The following is a 21,786-nucleotide window of genomic DNA, read 5'->3' on the forward strand; positions in this document are numbered from 1 at the left end:
GTATGTGAAGGGCAAAGGACCAGTGCCACCCTGAAGACCATTAGTGAGCACAACCTGCTACTGTAGTCACAGCCCTTTAAGAAGCTCTCTTACAAACTATCATATTCAAACAGGGGCGGACTAGTGGGGTAATAATGGTGTTATTAATATCTGTGGCATTCCCATTAACCTTGCTGTGAAGCGGTGCTGCAGAGGTGGTAGAGGGCTCTTATTACGGGGTGTGAGGGTCTAGGGGTGAGGGGAGGGTGGGCGACTGGGCTGGAGGTGCAGGATCCCGCCTCCAGGACCGTACCTCGGCACTAGCATATGTCCCAATGGACCCAGGTCTGCCCAGGAAAAAGGCTAACAGATGGTATGTGTGTGTGTCTGTAAAAGAGAACTCAGGGCAGAGGGTGGGAGGGATGCTACTGCAAGAGGTGGTAGGTACAGTGACTGGGCTCTCACAGGGGCTGAAGGTTCTCCACACAATGATGCAGAACATACAGTAGCACACCACAGGAATAGCAAAACAGTGTTCTACGCCAACGCAATGCTACTTACTTATAAACAGCCTACACACGGAATAGGGAATTCACTCAAGCATTATACTGTGCAAACTCCAAGCTATTATAACATTGACATTGGCTTGGATGCATATGAGAAACATATTAGTGGAGCGTGATACCAGTATGAAGAAAGAATTCATGGAAGGCAGTGGAAACTATATTAAATGGTTTACGGTCAGAACATGTTATCTGACACGTCTTACAGAACATGTTTAATAACGCATTATCGATAAAGTCTGAGTGAAATAACCGTCTGTACTAAATTGAACACACAGGCAAGTGTACGCACACACCATGATAAACCCTCAAAATAATCCCACCACACCAACCAGGACTTGTAAAAATGTAATTATGACAAAATCAATGGCACTAACTGAATCCCTTCCAAGTTTTACCTCATAAACGCTTGGTGAGCTGAAACATTACTGAAACAACAATACTAGGCTGAAACCTTTTCCCTTCCAAATCAGTGAGCCACCATCTTGGTTTTTTATTTCTTTACAGAAATCCTAAGGGCATCTTTCTGTCGATGCGACTAGATCATGATTGATTCCAGAGAAGAACAATCCAGTCTGGCTAATTGAGAAAACACCTGAACTGTAGCCACATTTGTCTTGTCTGATTCAAAGAGGCTCTGTCTCGTATCCAGATCAATTTTGATCACAGCTGTCAAAGTGAAAAGAACATTCAGAGATTCATCATGTTACACCTGTGGGTGTATATCAACATCATAAGTAATAAACACTGTGTTTTCTTTACACTGCTGGTAACAGTACTGTTCATTTTGCATATTTCTATAGATACAGATCTCTTTGCATCTTCACTAGCCTGGGTCTTCAGAAGTCTGAGTTTGTCTTTTTTTAAGCACTACATCATATTTAGCTATAAGTTCTGCATTCACATTTCACTTAGTTCCCTCTAGACTGGGTCTTACGTGAGGTTCGCAACAGTCTCTTACCATAGATCATGTTTTTTGGGGCAGATATTGACTTGTCAGCAAAACTATCTCGTATTAGAGTACTGTTGCCTGACATTAGGCAGCTAATTGCCCTTTCCGACACCTTCATTATTTTTAATGGGAATCGGGGGTCTGCTGACCGTATAAAGGTTGCGTCGATACAGCCAGTGCTCTGTGACATAATGTGATGTTATGTCGCTCTAACCTGGATTTAAATACTATTTGAAATATTCACAATTATTATTTTTTAAATATTTTTTTTATAGCCTGCCTGGAGTGTTAGATGGGCGGGTTTGAAGTTTTGGGACAGTTTTATATCATACAAATTAGATGTCATACAAATTATTAAAGAAACATAATTTAACCTAGGTTTGCTGAGATGCAGATCAAGAGACTTCAGGGAAAATAAACTTTCTTGATTGTGTTAGTTAGGGTTAGGGCGTATTAGAATATGCCTCAATCTACACTGCATCTATAATTCATGGATATCAAATAAGATTGGGGAGAATGTGTTACGCTCCGAATGAAGTTCTAATTTGCATGCTGAAATAACTGCATTAATTATGAATTCCTTAATTTCTGGAAAGTACTGTAAATCTTAGCCTCATTTATTGTAAGCCTCATTTATCAAGTATGCTTATTCACAGTTGAACTAATTAAGAGTAATCAGAAACTATATGTGCTATATAGGCTAGCTACATCTTATTCTATGTGCTATATAGGCTAGCTATAGCTTATTCTATGTGCTATATAGGCTAGCTATAGCTTATTCTATGTGCTATATAGGCTAGCTATAGCTTATTCTATGTGCTATATAGGCTAGCTATAGCTCATTCTATGTGCTATATAGGCTATCTATAGCTCATTCTATGTGCTATATAGGCTAGCTATAGCTCATTCTATGTGCTATATAGGCTAGCTACATCTTATTCTATGTGCTATATAGGCTAGCTATAGCTTATTCTATGTGCTATATAGGCTAGCTATAGCTTATTCTATGTGCTATATAGGCTAGCTATAGCTTATTCTATGTGCTATATAGGCTAGCTATAGCTCATTCTATGTGCTATATAGGCTAGCTATAGCTTATTCTATGTGCTATATAGGCTATCTATAGCTCATTCTATGTGCTATATAGGCTAGCTATAGCTCATTCTATGTGCTATATAGGCTAGCTACATCTTATTCTATGTGCTATATAGGCTAGCTACATCTTATTCTATGTGCTATATAGGCTAGCTATAGCTCATTCTATGTGCTATATAGGCTAGCTACATCTTATTCTATGTGCTATATAGGCTAGCTATAGCTTATTCTATGTGCTATATAGGCTAGCTATAGCTCATTCTATGTGCTATATAGGCTAGCTATAGCTCATTCTATGTGCTATATAGGCTAGCTATAGCTCATTCTATGTGCTATATAGGCTATCTATAGCTCATTCTATGTGCTATATAGGCTAGCTATAGCTTATTCTATGTGCTATATAGGCTAGCTATAGCTCATTCTATGTGCTATATAGGCTAGCTATAGCTCATTCTATGTGCTATATAGGCTAGCTATAGCTCATTCTATGCGCTATATAGGCTAGCTATAGCTCATTCTATGTGCTACATAGGCTAGCTATAGCTCATTCTATGTGCTATATAGGCTAGCTATAGCTCATTCTATGTGCTATATAGGCTAGCTATAGCTCATTCTATGTGCTATATAGGCTAGCTATAGCTCATTCTATGTGCTATATAGGCTAGCTATAGCTCATTCTATGTGCTATATAGGCTAGCTATAGCTCATTCTATGTGCTATATAGGCTAGCTATAGCTCATTCTATGCGCTATATAGTTCACTGCTCAGAATTGATCAAAGTCAGAGCTTGATTAGAGCTCCAGATTTGAATGATTTAAATCACACATTCATCCCTAGGGCAACAGTACACAACCATACACAATTTTAGATGATAATTATAGAATTATCCTCACACACAGACTAAGGCATCTTCTTTGGATGGAGGCTGACATTTTCAAAACAACCAAAACCCTACAAGACAATACTGTCAAAAGACTAGAATGCGTGATTGCAATTCTCTGCATGCGGCAATCCACACCATCCTGTTAGAAAACCGCTCTTCTGTCCTCCCCCCCACACAATACACTAATGGAATCTCACTCTAACGTGCATTACTGAACTGGCAAGACAACAGAGACGTTTAGCAAGTGTGGTATCTAACACCACATCCAATTAGTTAGAAATATCACCACACAATAACCTGTTCCAATCTCCGTCTTAACCCAATTACAGGACTATTGCCACACAAATCACTCAGAGCAATCTCACCTTAAACCAAATTACGGGAAACATCACAAAACAATAAATCATTTACTTCTCCCCGTCATCTCATTCCAAATGGATTAGTGTCGGAATATGGGAATATTTTAGATCAAACACATGCCAAGATTTTTTCTATACCTATTAATCAAATACCCACTGGTAATAGAGGGAGAGGAATCTTTTCATACCGGTGTAAAACAGCTCCTGTAAGTGTCGTTAGGGAGCTGTCAGAGTGAAATGTGCGGTGAAAATCCTGCCTGACTGAGTCTTTACTGTCAGATGCGTGCGGCTAACATGGACTCTTTATTACCAGAAAATCCCACTGGCACCTTCACAGCTGGAACAGCCGACCACGCGCCAGCCCTAAATGACAACAAAATTGCCGTGATTCTCTTCATGATGGCAGAGAAGTGGCACAGCGATGGTGAGTAAGGGGGCATTGCACTGCGCCCACCACCGCCTACCCACTGTGCATCATGCTGGATTGCCTTACCAATTATGTTGCTTCCCGAAATGGTACGAGTCCCACAGTCCCGCTGCTAACCCACTGACACAACCCACTATTTCCTATACACAGGCAATTTAAAAAGGGATATTTCACAGGGTATGTGGTGGCCTTATTTGGCCATTGGCGGTCTCACCAAGCTCCTAACCACTTATTGTCATGCAGTGTGCAGTGGCACCCGCACTGCAAGAGCATCTTATTAGAATGATTCGAGGTATGTGCCTCCCTGGAACGGATCCCTAATGAGTCGAATATTATATTAGCGCCAAATCCTTACCGCCGCAATATCACACAGCAACTGACCCTGAAACAGTTTCACAACGCCCACTCGCCGAGAATAGTTTTTTATTGGCAGGGATAAAACCTGCCATTTACTACTTAATCGAATCATCTGTCCCGCGAATCAATAAACCTCGATCACCGCCTGTTTCCATCCTTTTCCTTCCATCCTCCTCCTCCCTCTTGCCATATGTCTCTCTTTCTCCCACTCCCTCTCTCTATGCACCCTTCTTCAATCATATTCTCATAACTCGTATTCTCTCCGGCCTGTCCACTTTCATATACTCTTTATCTCTCTAGCTCCTTCCCCCTGTCTCCCACTCACTCCCTTTGAATTAAACAGTACATAGTAGAACATCTCATTCCAAAATCATATGGGCATTAATATGGAGTCGGTCATCCCTTTGGTGCTACAACAGCCTCCGCTCTTCTGGGAAGGCTTTCCACTAGATGTTGGAAATTTGCTGCGGGGACTTGCTTCCATTCAGCCACAAGAGCATTAGTGAGGTCGGGCACTGGTGTCGGGCGATGATGCCTGGCTCGCAGTCGGCATTCCATTTCATCCTAAAAGTGTTCGATGGGGTTGAGGTCAGGGCTCTGTGCAGGCCAGTCAAGTTATTCTACACCGATCTTGACAAACCATTTCTGTATGGACCTTGCTTTGTGCATGTGGGCATTGTCATGTTGAAACAGGAAAGGGCCTTCTTCAAACTGTTGCCACAAAGTTGGAAGCACAGAATCGTCTAGAATGTCATTGTATACTGTAATGTTAAGATTTCCCTAAACTGGAAAGAAGGGGCCTAGCCCGAACCGTGAAAAACAACCCCAGACCATTATTCCTCCTCCACCAAACTTGACAGTTGGCACTATTCATTGGGGCAGGTAGCGTTCTCCTGGCATCCACCAATCCCAGATTCGTCCGTTGGATTGCCAGATGGTGATGCGTGATTCATCACTCCAGAGAACGCGTTTCCACTGCTCCAGAGTCCGATGTGGCGAGCTTTACACCACTCCAGCAGATGCTTGGCATTGCACATGGTGATCGTAGGCTTGTGAAGGCTGCTCGGCCATGGAAACCCATTTCATGAAGCTCCCGCCGAACAGTTATTTTGCTGAAGTTGCTTCCAGAAACAGTTTGGAACTCAATAGTGAGTGTTGCATCCGAAGACAGACGATTTTTCACGCTACATGCTTCAGCACTCAGCGGTCCCATTTTCTGAGTTTGTGTGGCCTACCACTTCGCGGTTGAGCCGTTGTTGCTCTTAGTCATTTCCACTTCACAATAACAGCACTTACAGTTGACTAGGGCAGCTCTAGTAGAGGAGACATTGAACAAACTGACCTGTTGGAAAACCTAACCATATGATGGTGCCACGTTGAAAGTCACTGAGCTCTTCAGTAAGGCCATTCTACTGCCAATGTTTATCTATGGAGATTACATGGCTGTGTGCTCGATTTTACATATGTCAGCAACGTGTGTGGCTCAAATAGCCGAATCCACTCATTTGAATGGGTGTCCACATACTTTTGTATATACAGTATAGTGTATAATGCTCTGCCTTGAATCACTATGAAATGAGCAGTAGGAGGGCAATGCATGGAAAGTATCCGTTGATATCTCAGCAACATGTTTCTCTCAGTCTCAACGGCTGACTCCCCGTGTCGTGAGTCACACTTCTCTCACCTTGTCTCTCACCCTGTCTCTTGCTCCCTCTCTCTGTCTATGTACATCTGGCACTCTCTCTCCCACTCCCTCTATCTGGTTCCTTCTCTCCCACTCCCTCTATCTGGTTCCCTCTGTCCCACTCCCTCTATCTGTTTCCCTCTCTCCCACACCCTCTATCTGGTTCTCTCTCTCCCTCTCCCTCTATCTGGTTCTCTCTCTCCCACTCCCTCTATCTGGTTCCCTCTCTCCCACTCCCTCTATCTGGTTCCCTCTCTCCCACTCCCTCTATCTGGTTCCCTCTCTCCCACTCCCTCTATCTGGTTCTCTCTCTCCCTCTCCCTCTATCTGGTTCCCTCTCTCCCACTCCCTCTATTTGGTTCCCTCTCTCCCACTCCCTCTATTTGGTTCCCTCTCTCCCACTCCCTCTATCTTGTTCCCTCTCTCACTCCCTCTATCTGGTTCTCTCTCTCCCTTCCCTCTATCTGGGTCTCTCTCTCCCACTCCCTCTATCTGGTTCTCTCTCCCACTCCCTCTATCTGGTTCTCTCTCTCCCACTCCCTCTATCTGGTTCCTTCTCTCCCACTCCCTCTATCTGGTTCTCTCTCTCCCACTCCCTCTATCTGGTTCTCTCTCTCCCTCTATCTGGTTCCTTCTCTCCCACTCCCTCTATCTGGTTCCTTCTCTCCCACTCCCTCTATCTGGTTCCCTCTCTCCCACTCCCTCTATTTGGTTCCCTCTCTCCCACTCCCTCTATCTGGTTCCTCTCTCCCACTCCCTCTATCTGGTTATCCCTCTCTGGTTCCCTCTCCCTCTATCTGGTTCTCTCTCTCCCTCTATTTGGTTCCCTCTCTCCCATATCTGGTTCTCTCTCTCCCTCTCCCTCTATCTGGTTCTCCCTCTATCTGGTTCTCTCCTCCCTCTATTTGGTTCCCTCTCTCCCACTCCCTCTATCTGGTTCCCTCTCTCCCACTCCCTCGAATCTGGTTCCCTCTCTCCCACTCCCTCTATCTGGTTCCCTCTCTCCCAACCATGTTTGCCATTACCTCTCTCTCGCTCTGTCTTTCTCTCTCTCTCCCTCTCTCCATCCCTCTCATTCTCAATATTTTGGCTCGAGGAGGAGTGTACGAGCTGCTGAAATTTTTATTGATCTGTTTTTCTCTGCTTTATTTATTTCCCACCCTCCCTTTTGCCATCTATTCCTCTCTCCCACCTACCTTCCCTCCTCTCCTTCTCTCCTCCGACCCCAAAAACCTCCTGCCCCGATAGACCAAGAGAGGCAGTGGAAGGACTAAAAACCACAACATGACACCATGATTTAGCATTCATTGCATCTCGGCACATAGTTTTACCACTGTGAACAACACTAGAGTTGCCGGAGATGTGTGTGGGCTAAAAACAACTTCTGACAAGTTGAGCACTTGACAGACAGTATTTGTTACGGCAGGATATTTTTTGCATTAGTTGCAGCCTGTAGTTGCACTGTCAACAACACAAGAGGTGTAAGGACGTGCGAAGGATAAGACTATGCTGTAGCATGAAAACAGCTTCTGACAAGCTGAGTGCTTAACAGATAGTATTTCTGAAAGCAGGTTAGGCTGTTGTTAGAGTGGAACAGTAGAGGCTCCTCAGAGGAGGAAAGGGGAGGACCATCCTATTAAGTCATTTTCATAAGAAATAAAAATGGTGAAACATTAAAAAAAGTTATATATTTTTTGTAAAACTGTACTAAATATATTCACAGCTGACCAAAGAACTGATTAAGAAACACTGGTTTGCAATGAAAGTCTACAGTAGCCTTAACAGCACCCTCTAGGGTGGCACTATTGTGTAGCCGAAGGACAGCTTGTTTCCCTCTGGATACATTGCATAGACACGTGTGTGTGTGTGTGGACGGAAGATGTAGAGAGTGGTAAGAAATTTCATTTCTGTAGCCAAATATCTTATTCATCCATTTTTTTAAGCATTAAATTACCAGGTATAATGGCGCATTGATCATTTATACAGTTTAAAGACTGTATATTTGTAGTTATTTTAGCATTTTGCCCAAAGTCTACCTTTAAAGTAACTGTCCAGTGTTTCCAGATTTCTATTAAATCTGACCTATAATTAATTACAATATGAGTGAAATAGTTTTCATTCCAAAACATAGTAATTAAGTATGTTAAAAAGCATATTTTCTGAGTTGGAATGGTCTGGGCGTACCCCAACAACAGAATGGTCTGGGCATATATTGGTCATTAAAAATATTCATGCGAGTGAACTAGCACTAGATCAGCAGTAGCGCTAGCACAGCAGTGGTATAGTAACAATAGTAGGGTACTCTGTCTGCCACTAGTTTTGAATTCATTCCATCAAAACGATTGAGGTAAATGGATCAAATTGTTTGTCATTTAGAAAAAGGTTTTATATATAATCCAATTAAGTTAGATCCATTATTTTATATATTTAGTACCAGTCAAAAGTTTTGGTTACTATGTGTTATTTCATAGTTTTGATGTCGTCACTATTATTCTACAATGTAGAAAATAGTAAAAATAAAGGAAAACCCTGTCACGGTCGTCCTCCTCTTCATCTGAAGAGGAGAGGCGAGAAGGATCGGAGGACCAAAATGCGGCGTGGTATGTGTTCATCATGAATTTTAATAAAGAAAACACTGAACACTGAAACACTATACAAAAACAGTAAACAAAATAACAACCGTGAAGATAATGCAAACTGCGCTGAAACAAGCAATCAACATAGACAACCACCCACAAACAAACAGTGCAACCCAGGCTACCTAAGTATGATTCTCAATCAGAGACAACTAATGACACCTGCCTCTGATTGAGAACCATACTAGGCCGAAACATAGAAATCCCCAAATCATAGAAAAACAAACATAGACTGCCCACCCCAACTCATGCCCTGACCATACTAAATAATGACAAAACAAAGGAAATAAAGGTCAGAACGTGACAAACCCTTGAATGAGTAGATGTGTAATTTAGGCACTGGCTCGCCCAGTTAGCTAACTAGCAACCTCCCTTGCCGAAAGTCTAAAGTGAAAAAAATGCTAGCCAACGAGTTAGCATAAGCTAATGTCTGCTAGCATAGCTAGCTAACCCCCAGTTAGCTGTCTAAGGATTAGGGTTAGGGGTCAGAGTTAGAATAAGGGCCCGTGTTAGGATTAGGATAGGAGTTAGGGTTAGGTTAGTGTCAGAATAAGAGTTAGGGTTAGGGTTAGATTAAGTGTCAGTTCTCCACAGTTCCTAAAACACTTTTCATTTCTTTTCTTTTCAGGTGAGAGTTTACAAGAAATGATCTGACAAAGAGGTGCTTCATTGTGCCCTGAATTCTATTGAAAATGGGTAGGGCATTAAGGCAGAGTCCCGTGCTTTAAATATGCCACCCAAAACCATAAGGCCACAGTCACAGCCACAGCTCAGTCTTCACTTAGCCCTTTTCGGACTTACATCATGGGATGTCCAAGAACGTGCCTTTGACCCAGCAGAGAGGATGGGGATCCAAGACACATTCAATAAAGAAAGGTGGTTGGCAGGCATAGACTGGTTTTATGGTTTTATGAAGCAGCACCTAGAATAATCCATCCATATCCCACAAGCAACCAGTCTGGTTCGAGCTGTTTGTGTGTGTGTGTGTGTGTGTGTGTGTGTGTGTGTGTGTGTGTGTGTGTGTGTGTGTGTGTGTGTGTGTGTGTGTGTGTTTGTGCGCGTGTGCATGTGTGTTTAATCAATATTTCATCTTTTATATTCCCAAAAATGTATAAATATTACAAACTATTTGAAAACCGTTTGCTCTTGAATTTCATTTTAGAGACTGCTGCGATTTAAAATCTTCTTCAAATGAATATGAGTTTAGTTTAACTGTACATAATGAAGTGTAAGGAAAAGGTAAAAGAAGTATGAGAATTAACTGTACATGCAGGTGTGGTTAAAATAAAAATGGGGGCATCGTACTCCATGTTACCCTATTAGTATTGCAATAAAATGGATTCTGATTATGAATCTAATGTTATCTCAAAGTAATTATAGGGCTTCTGCGGTATCATATCCCAGTGGTAAATATTACCATGGTTAACCGGGTGCGTGGAGAGTACTCTAACAGACCACAATAGAGCAGCAGGGTGGAAACTAATGTTTGTCTCCCCTGTGTTGTTGTACAAATTAACACACTCCTTCACATAGCCAAACACAAGACAATTACGCATTTGCACACACACACACACACACACACACACACACACACACACACACACACACACACACACACACACACACACACACACACACACACACACACACACACACACACACACACACACACACACCCCACCCCCACATGCACACACACCCACAGTCCCATCAGGCATGGACCAGGCTGCATTAGTTTCCTAAGCCTCTTCCATTGATTTGCCAGCGAAGCTTCTTGTCTCTGGTAATGAGGACAGGGAGAGAAGCGGGACCCGGGTCCCTCACAGCTCCCACAGGAGAAAGAAGCAGCGGCTGCTCTAATCTGAATTGTGTTTCCAACGATGCTAACTCCCTCAGACAAAAAGACAAGAGATAGAGGGGGGTAAAATCTCTCCCTCTCCTATCTCTCTCTGTCTCTCTCTGTCTCTCTCCAGATAGCTCAATCTACATGCCCTGGCTAAAGCCTCGGCGCAGCCGAGACAAAAAGAGAGGAATGAGGATTTAGCCTGTCCCAGAGACATATTCGATTTTCCCTATGTGCCTGTATTGATAAGAGATCAATGAAAGTTATTTATGTGCACAAATGTGTATGAATATATAGATGTTCCTCTCTACCTCTCAAGGCTGGGTGCTCCTGGCTCCGATGGGCTTCATTGATTTACTGTTCACACCTTCACTGGGGGAATTGTTTAAATTCATCTTGCGGGTGGCCCTATAAAGGCGGCGTTTGAGTGTGTGTGTGTGTGTGTGTGTATGACCGTGTGTGCGCGTGTGTGTGTGTGTGTGTGTGGGGGGGGGTGTATGGTATACAGTATATATCCCACTTCTCTCTGCCTCTACATCCATTCTGCTGCCACTTGAATTGCATTTCTCTTCCTGCGTTAAATAAAACATAGGCCTTTTTCCATTACTATTAGGTTGAGGGCCCATTGCTCATGCACATATTCATGCACAGGGCAGCGCTGGCCGCTGGGGTTGAGCTGGGAATAGGACAAGGAGGCGGGGTGGAAGAGAAGGGAAGTATTACACTGTATTACTGTAATTAAACACAGTAAAAGAACCTGTCCCACATTGAAAGTGATCCTGGTTCATTTCCATTGCATTGAACTCCATATATAATAACTGTGATTATAATTACAAACAAGCCTGGCTGTAATCACTATTTATGGGACTGACACTTAAGTATAATTGCCTTGCCAGACCCAATATGGGGGGCCAGTGAAGTGTTTATCAAAACTCACAGCAGGAAATCTACAGGGCAATGAGGTGACGGAGCACTGCCCATCCTCTATTACTCCCTTAACCTCTCCGCACTCAGAGCGCCCATCTAGAGTTTGACCCCATGACCCCAAGTCACTGTTCCAGCCTGAAAGCCACTAACATTACAACACCATTCCAGAGGCCAGCATCTCACCACCCTCACCCGGGTGAAAACAATCCAAATACCCACAGAAACATATTTGGATGTAGATGTGGATGGAATAGCCCCTAAGGCCAGTCATGTTTAAGCCAAGATAAGGTCAGTAATAAGCAGGGGTGGAAAAGTGGAAGATTCCACAGAAACGCTTGGGGCCATTCTCTCCATGGTGCCCCTCTCCATAGCAACACTTCCTGATTTAGTTTGAACCACACAAGGCTATCTGTCAATTCTCCATCCAGCATGAGTGATACGGTGGAAGCACATCATCCATAGCACAAACCCCAGTACACAGTCTCACATTCCCCACATACAACCGGAAAACACTGTGGCAATTGTTCATGTAAAAAGGGCCTTTATAAAAATCGAATTGAAAATGTGAAATAGCACACAGCCCACTTGTTTTATGTAAGGTCACTGCTATATATACAGTTGAAGTCGGAAGTTTACATACACTTAGGTTGGAGTCATTACAACTAATTTTTCAACCACTCCACAAATTTCTTGTTAACAAACTATAGATATGGCAAGTCAGTTAGGACATCTACTTTGAGCATGACAAGTAATTTTTCCAACAATTGTTTACAGACAGATTATTTCACTTATAATTCACTGTATCACAATTCCAGTGGGTCAGAAGTTTACATACACTAAGTTGACGGTGCCTTTAAACAGCTTGGAAAATTCCAGAAAATTATGTCATGGCTTTAGAAGCTTCTGATAGGCTAATTGAAATCATTTGAGTCAATTGGAGGTATACCTGTGGATGTATTTCAAGGCCTACCTTCAAACTCAGTGCCTCTTTGCTTAACATCATGAGAAAATCAAAAGAAATCAGCCAAGACCTCAGATAAAAAAAATTGTAGACCTCCACAAGTCTGGTTCATCCTTGGGAGCAATTTCCAAACGCCTGATAGTGCCAGGTTCATCTGTACAAACAATAGTACGCAAGTATAAACACCACGCGACCACGCAGCTGTCATACCACTCAGGAAGGAGACGCGTTCTGTCTCCTAGAGATGAACGTACTTTGGTGCGACAAGTGCAAATCAATCCCAGAAACAACAGCAAAGGAAATTGTGAAGATGCTGGAGGAAACAGGTACAAAAGCAACAGTAAAACAGTAAAATGAGTCCTACATCAACATAACCTGAAAGGCAGCTCAATTAGGAAGAAGCCACTGCTCCAAAACAGCCATAAAAAAATGACTATCGTTAGGAGCTGCACACGTGGACAAAGATGGTACTTTTTGTAGAAATGTCCTCTGGTCTGATGAAACAAAAATATAACTGTTTGGCCATAATGACCATCGTTATGTTTGGAGGAAAAAGGGGGAGGCTTGCAAGCCGAAGAACACCATCCCAACCATGAAGCACGGGAGTGGCAGCATCATGTTGTGAGGGTGCTTTGCAGCAGGAGGGACTGGTGCATGTCACAAAATAGATGGCATCATGAGGAGGAAAAGTATGTGGATATATTGAAGCAACATCTCAAGACATCAGTCAGGAAGATAAAGCTTGGTCACAAATGGGTCTTCCAAACGGACAATGACCCCAAGCATACTTCCAAAGTTTGTGACAAAATGGTTTAAGGATAACAAAGTGAAGGTATTGGAGTGGCCACCACAAGCCCCGATATCAATCCTATAGAACATTTGTGGGCAGAACTGAAAAAGCAAGGAGGCCTACAAACCTGACTCAGTTACACCAGCTCTGTCAGGAGGAATGGGCCAAAATTCATCCAACTTAATGTGGGAAGCTTGTGGAAGGCTACCCGAAATGTTTGACCAAAGTTAAACAATTTAAAGGCAATGCTACCAAATACTAATTGAGTGTATGTAAACTTCTGACCCACTGGGAATGTGATGAAAGAAATAAAAGCTGAAAGAAATCATTCTCTCTGCTATTATTCTGACATTTCACATTCTTAAAATGAAGTGGTGATCCTAGCTGACCTAAAACAGGTCATTTTTACTGGGATTAATTGTCAGGAATTGTGAAAACTGAGTTTAAATGTATTTGGCTAAGGTGTATGTAAACTTCCGACTTCAACTGTACTTCCCTCAGCATCCAGCATCCCTACTTTTCTTTCCAAAAGAGCAACTCCAAGAGACCCAAACCCCGGGCTTCTCAGTCTCACATCCAATGGTGTCTGGCAACAGATGAAGAAGAACCGAGTAAAAGGCAAACAAATACAGGCTCCAAAAAAGAGGAGCATATGCAAGCCAGGCTTGAAGAACAACGGCGGCACAGAAATGGTGGCTTTCAAACGGGGGGGAGTTAGGGGGAGGAGGAGGGAAGAGGGAGGAGGGAGGCAGAAAAGAGGGGAAGAGAGGCCCCTCCAGATTAGGAGCTCGAGGCATCTGTTGGTGCTGGCACGCAGACTTGTCTGCAGCTCTTCATCTCCCAGCCAAAGCCGGTGATTTGACCGAGCACAAACAGGGGGGCCATGCCATCAACATGTGCCACAATGTGCCACGCGCCTTGACCCCACTTGTCCCACATATGTCGCTGTAACGAGAGTGATGGCGGGCAACGCAGTGACCCCCCCTTGTTTTACCTGCGCCCGATACGCCCCGTAACACTTCCAGCTACCTGCCCCTGTACCCTTTGATTCATTATGGACACCTTTTGTCCCGTAGATGCTAGTTTGGAGTAGATCGGAGCTAGAAGCATCTGTTGGGTTGTTTGAAAATGGCTTCAGCGATATAAAGGAGAGTATTTTCAAAGGTTAAGGATGACGTGTCTGAGAGGGACAAAAGACTGTAATGTGGAAGAGTAGAGAGAGGTTTATGTAGTGCACCAAATGGATTAGAGAACTTTTGATTGAGCTTGGTCTGCTACCAAGTTAAAGACCAGAGGTCAAATGTCAGGTTACGCTGATATGTGACCTTGACTTGAGGCCATTTCTCTCAGCATACAGATACAGTGGGGAGAACAAGTATTTGATACACTGCCGATTTTGCAGGTTTTCCTACTTACAAAGCATGTAGAGGTCTGTAATTTTTATCATAGGTACACTTCAACTGTGAGAGACCGAATCTAAAACAAAAATTCAGAAAGTCACATTGTATGATTTTTAAGTAATTAATTTGCATTTTATTGCATGACATAAGTATTTGATACATCAGAAAAGCAGGGATTTTGGCCCACTCCTCCATACAGACCTTCTCCAGATCCTTTAGGTTTCGGGGCTGTTGCTGGGCAATACGGACTTTCAGCTCCCTCCAAAGATTTTCTATTGGGTTCAGGTCTGGAGACTGGCTAGGCCACTCCAGGACCTTGAGATGCTTCTTACGGAGCCACTCCTTAGTTGCCCTGGCTGTGTGTTTCGGGTCGTTGTCATGCTGGAAGAACCAGCCACGACCCATCATCAATGCTCTTACTGGGGGAAGGAGGTTGTTGGCCAAGATCTTGCGATACATGGCCCCATCCATCCTCCCCTCAATAGGGTGCAGTCGTCCTGTCCCCTTTGCAGAAAAGCATCCCCAAAGAATGATGTTTCCACCTCCATGCTTCACGGTGTCTTGTGTTTACTATCATTAACTGAAGACTTATAATTTTTATCAAAGATTCTCTGTAATTAGTTATTACGCAATCAACTGATTAATCACGTAACTAATTAACTAGGAAGTTGGGGCACCAAGGAAAAATATTCAGATTACAAAGTTATAATTTCCTAAAATAACTTTTCAGATATTTTATCTGATCAATTAGTCTTCAAATTAATGAATTATTTACTGTACCTCACGTTAGTCTCATTCCAAATGTCATCTGCACGAACCCAGTCTTCACTATGAGTCATCCATACATCAATTGTCTTAAATCATTTATTTATTACTAAGTAATTCACAGAAATGCATAAACAAACAAGGTAAATGTGGTTACATGAAATCATAGGAGATGTGCCCTAGTGGGCTAAACCGGCATGGCGGCTTGTTAGACAAAAGGGGAAGTGGGGGTCTACTAACAAGTCGCTAAAGGGTTAATAATTATAACAATTGAAATGCTAATCCTTTACACATGAATGTTCACTCATTCGGGGACAATTGCAATCAATATATATATTTACACTCAGTGTGTCGTCTTGATCGCTGGTGAAAAGTTCATTTCTTTTGTAGAATTGTCCATCTCTCTCACTCTCTCTCTCGGTTGTGGTTAGAGGGTATTGTTCAGAGTGACATTCGTTATAGAATGCATGTTTCGGCGGTTGTAGTTCTTCACGTTCAATGATACCGAATTCCTAGCTGCAGACTAGTAATTAATATCAAAGACTTGTTCGTATTCTGTCGGTATCGATAGTCTAAGAGTTTAACCACGTGGTATGGTTAAAAGATTCTGCAACCTTTAGCCATCTCGTAATTGAGATAAGCTCGGTCTGCTGATCGAAAACTTGAGTTGGGGTTTTATTCGGAAGGGCCGAAGAGGGCTTTCCCAGGATGTCTGACCCTAACTGGGCTCAGGGGTGGTCCTCTGATTTAGTTCAAATCAAAAGGGAATTGTATTATTCTTCATTAAACAGTCCAAAATCATATTACACAATTATACAAACAGTATCATACTCACTCATTCATCTTATACAACAATTAGATGTAAACCTCATATCTGAGGCTATTATATAAACAGCATTATGGTAATGTGGCCACACAGTCTCCCATAAGCTTCCCCAAGTTGTAACAAACGGACCAGTTCGTAGCTGGATTCTTCACCAATCTTTTATAGTTTCTCCGGAACATGAAATTTGTTCATACCTCAAGTTCTGTGAGGTGGAAGGAATTACTTTGTTCTCCATGAAAATCTACTCTCTCTATACTGTGTGTCCATGAGGAGATTCTCAGGAATTTACGACGTCTCTCTGACCACAGCAACCTAGTTGAAGGAGGAAAGGGGGAGGCAGGGAGAGGGGGATGGGCTTGCTATACCCAAAGAGGCCAACGTCATGACAATGGTTGGAATGGTGTTCTTGGGGTTGTACTCATCCCTCTTCTTCCTCCAAACACAGTGAGTGGAGCTCTATTTTTGTCTTATCAGACCACATGACCTTCTCCCATTCCTCCTCTGGATCATCCAGATGGTCATTGGCAAACTTCAGATGGGCCTGGACATGCGCTGGCTTGAGCAGGGGGACCTTGCGTGCGCTGCAGGATTTTAATCCATGACGGCGTAGTGTGTTACTAATGATTTTCTTTGAGACTGTGTTCCCAGCTCTCTACAGGTCATTGACCAGGTCCTGCCGTGTAGTTCTGGGCTGTTCCCTCACCTTCCTCATGATCATTGATGCCCCACGAGGTGAGATCTTGCATGGAGCCCCAGACCGAGGGTGATTGACCGTCATCTTGAACTTCTTCCATTTTCTAATAATTGCGCCAACAGTTGATGCCTTCTCACCAAGCTGCTTGCCTATTGTCCTGTTGCCCATCCCAGCCTTGTGCAGGTCTACAATTTAACCCTGATGTCCTTACACAGCTCGCTGGTCTTGGCCATTGTGGAGAGGTTGGAGTCTGTTTGATTGAGTGTGTGGACAGGTGTCTTTTATACAGGTAACGAGTTCAAACAGGTGCAGTTAATACAGGTAATGAGTGGGGAACAGGAGGGATCCTTAAATAAAAACTAACAGGTCTGTGAGAGCCGGAATTCTTACTGGTTGGTAGGTGATCAAATACTTATGTCATGCAATAAAATGCAAATGAATTACTTAAAAATCATACAATGTGATTTTCTGGATTTTTGTTTTAGATTCCGTCTCTCACAGTTGAAGTGTACCTATGATAAAAAAATTACAGACCTCTACATGCTTTGTAAGTAGGAAAACCTGCAAAATCGTCAGTGTATCAAATACTTGTTCTCCCCCACGGTATGTAATCAGATAGAATGTGTTACTGTGTAGGAGCATGTGCTAGAATGTGAATCTGTACAGTTGCAGGTGCTATGTCTTTGTGCAGGTGCTAGCTTGTGTTACTGACATACTTACACCATGAGGTTGTGAATAAGCATCTCCTATTCCTAGACCATGAAATATCATCTTTAGCAGCAGTGCAGCATATTTATAATTACAAGTTAAGTGCATGCTAACATGAACCTTATAATAAGATACTTACCACAGGTGTCTGTCACAACAGCGATCCTCTTTGTGGAATCTAAATGGTTTAATTTGGTGTGGGGGCGTGGAGTTATATTCTCAGGCTTAGTTAGCTTTCATTGAGAAAATGAGTGGGAAGCAAAGTCTCCCAGTGTGCCATCTCAGACGTAGACGAGAAAGGTTTAGGAGAACCAGGTCCTATTGACTAGGCACCAAACATGAGAAAATTGACTGAAACAGGGAGAGACGCCCTGAATTTGTCCAATGAGAAGTCGTTTTTGTGTTCCATTGTAAAACGTTTTGCTACAGGGGCACTCCTCTCTGCCTGAAGAACAAACATAGAATTCATTAGGCACCAAACGGATAAAAAACAGACTGAAACAGGGAGGAACTACCTGAACTTGTCCAATAAGAAACATTAGTTTTCATGTTCCGCTGCATAACATTTTGCTACTGTGTGCCATAATGAATACGACCTTGGTTATCACTCTGTCTGAGGATGGAAACGAATGACTTAGTATCTCTCAGTCCAATACAGCCACAGCCATTAAGCCGAAAGGTCCATAACACATTAGGTGCTCCTCAGAATGCTCACTAGGCGTTGTGCTTAGAGATGCCACAGCTACAACTTCGAAAATCACTGCACAGGTCAGCAGAAGCCATCATGATGTTTGAGGAGAGGAGTGCTAATCAATGACTAAATGGATGTAGCTTCAATCAAGCAGTGCAAACTTGATTTATAAATTACTCAAATAGCAACGGAGAATGATATGCCCAATCCAAAATCGCCCCCCCCCACCACCCCCCTAGCCCTTACACCCTGTGCATTTTTGTATATCCAAGAGTACTGTATAGGTCTAAGCTCCCTGACAAGCTATAGGAGTACATTTCCATACTTTGCTTATTCAATCCTCACAGATCTACACAGGTGCATAGGATGTAACCGCTATAGGGACTAAGGGTCAATTTGGGTGTGAGGACTCCATCTGACACACTCCAATGAGCACTACACATGCTCACGTCTTTGGGGCACCTTGCATGATTTAACAGGGAGCTGACCAGGCTTTTAATGGCTGTGTTCCATCCTTCCTCCCTCATCATTCATGCATGCCTCCACATGAGTGGGTGTGTGGCGGTAGCAGCAGCCGGGATACTGGCTACATCCTTTTCTAAAGATGGCAATGATATACTCTCAGTCAACTTCATACTATAGTGTCAATGTACCACACAGAACAAAGATGACGCTGATATACAGTATTCTCAGTCAACTGCAAACCATAACATTTAATGTGCTACACACTAAAACAAGAATATGGCCTCTCTAGGCTTCATTCACCAACTGTACAGTTTAGTGCTAGAACATGTGGATATGGTAGGTTTGTAAAATGCAATTTTAGTTAAATAAATTCATATGTCCTTAGAATCTTAAAAGCAGGTTGTGAATTGGTACTGTGAACCCAATATGGGCTATAATCATATGGTTTCATGCTGTTCTGTTTGGTGTTTGTGTCTTTCGGGGCTGTCCATCTGCCCCATTCCTACTCGAATCCCACCATAACCAGCTGGGTACTCCACTACTCCTGTCCGGAAGGAAGGAACATGGGAGTAGGAATCTACCCAGCCCTGCCTGCATCTGTGAGCAATTATAGCATCTTATTACACTGACACATCAATTATTGTTATTAAGGCCAGGTTATTTATTTAATTTATGATTTCCCACAGGTAATGAGGGAAAGTAATCGAGGCACGCATGTGTGATGTGTGGTTTAATGTGTGGTTTAATATGTGGTTTGCGTTACGGCACTTGCGCAAGGGGCGCACCAGATGTTGGAAGGAGCGCGGGGGGAGGCATAAGAGAATCTACAACAACATCAACCGTGTGTGGATTGAGATACAACAAAACTGCAAGATTGTTATACTATCGGCCACGGTAGGAAATTAAAAGCATTAGGGCTGTGACTTATATTGCAATGCTATTTATCTTCTGGCGCTTCATATGACATAGCACTTTTGTGACGCCCAAGTTTCCCTTCCAAGTTTCCCATTGTCCAATTTATGAGGCGCCTCCATCCTTTGTGGAATTAATAACAAAGCATACTGAAATCCCCTATGAATCATCCGGATGTACAAGCGAGCTCCGCAATTATCTTACAATTATCTTTTAAAACGTTAAAAGCAACAGTGGTGGATAAATAACTAGCCACGGCGAGGGAAAGTAGTGAAGGTTACTAGGCTACGCTGTTCCAATACGTGTTGGAATGACCCAAGCTCTATCTCTCTGCCTATTGTTATCTCTGAACCTTGCAGAAAATGTTTTTTTTTTGCTACACTCTTCTCAACTGCTTGTACTGCATCGCAAAGTATGTAGGAGCAGTGTGAGCGCCATACTACGAACGTTATGTGGGCGGGTTACCACCAGATCAATCATGTCACGTATTGGAATGCGCCAGCCTTCTGATAGACCAGAGAGGATGGGAATGGGGTGTCTCGAATTTTGAAGTGAAATATGTTAACATGCACCACTCGTAGGCTACAAGCAAGCTGAAGATGGAGCCGTGCGCTGCGCAAAGGATGTAGCCTATACCTACCACATGCTAACGCACACTCACAGTTTCATCCACTCACACCTCTCACACTCTCTCGCGCGCGCCGTCCCTATCTCTCGCTCTCCAAACTGTGAGCAAATGAAAACCGAGTATGCACTGTAGCACACACACGCATGATTCATAAGCAGGTAGACCCCCATCACGAAGCCTCGGCATTAGTATTCACCTCCAGCACCGTACCAGAGAGAATGAAGGGGAAGATGCATGTATGGATCCAATCCAGCGGCAACATCATATCAAAGTAGCGTACTAGAACGTACCTTTCGACAGCAAAGCGAGGAGCAAACCAGCGAACACGTTTCGTAAGACTGGGCAGCTCATGTTTTGATGTTTCGATGGATTATTAGTTGTTGTTTTCGTAGTAGAATACCGCTGTAGTCCCCTTGTATGGAGCCTTTGCAGGAAAAATGTAAAAAGATCTACCTGGTGTGTTTTATTTATGTCCAACAGTAATAACCAACTGCTTTTACATGTGACTGAACAAAAACATGAGTCTATCCCCTTGACTTTTCTCGTTGATGATTCCCCTTCCCCTTAGGATTGTTGATGTTTTTGTAGACGTAGAGGGAATACCAAATGACAAAATCCTGGTGCAAAAATCTCAAATATTCCAGGCACTGAATTGATGTTGTTTTCAATGGTTTGGAGAGCAAATGTGCTCAAATACGCACCTAGACACGAAGGTAAATACTCAACTGTTTTCTGCCAAATATTCGACAGAACATTGCAAACTAATGGATACAATACTGCGTTCTGTAGTAGACAATTCGTCCCGTAATTAGCCTCCTCTCCTCTATCTCTTGTCGGTATGCAGCGCGTCTTGTCGCCCTGCACTCAATGCATTGCTCCGAGAAACAACAAATGCGAAGCGCGCAAGAAAAGGCATGATTGACAGTTCAAGGAGAACTCCTTTCTTCCAATCATCGCCACCAAGGAAGGGGGCGGGAGACACTATTGCACTGCAGCCTCTCTTGGAGAGGGTGGGAAAGGACGCGGACTGGCCAATCCGAGCTGCATGGTAGGCGGGTAAAAGCGCGAGGCGAAAACGGCGCGGTGATAATGCAATGTGATTTATAGCAGGCTTAGTCTTGCTGCAGTACTCGGAGAAACAGTGGTCCACAGGGGAAAGAAATAATAACTATACAACAGGGACGGAGTGAGAGCGGGATAGGTGGAGCTACGAGGAGTGGGTGCATGGTGGGTAGCTGAAT

At 43.2% G+C, this 21,786-nt stretch overlaps 1 protein-coding gene across 1 annotated transcript in view; it reads right to left on the minus strand.

Moving 5' to 3' along the window:
• The window catches only part of iglon5 (IgLON family member 5), a 146,246-nt gene extending 124,818 nt beyond the window's left edge, over positions 1–21,428 (minus strand). The window contains exon 1 of the mRNA XM_042304514.1: positions 20,836–21,428. Within this exon, the coding sequence (XP_042160448.1) occupies positions 20,836–20,896 (61 nt within the window). The 5' untranslated portion in view covers positions 20,897–21,428. The remainder of the gene's footprint in view (positions 1–20,835) is intronic.
• Positions 21,429–21,786: the final 358 nt, after the last annotated feature.

This window comes from Oncorhynchus tshawytscha, linkage group LG23 (genome assembly GCF_018296145.1).
Source record: "Oncorhynchus tshawytscha isolate Ot180627B linkage group LG23, Otsh_v2.0, whole genome shotgun sequence".
Classification (NCBI taxonomy): domain Eukaryota; kingdom Metazoa; phylum Chordata; class Actinopteri; order Salmoniformes; family Salmonidae; genus Oncorhynchus; species Oncorhynchus tshawytscha.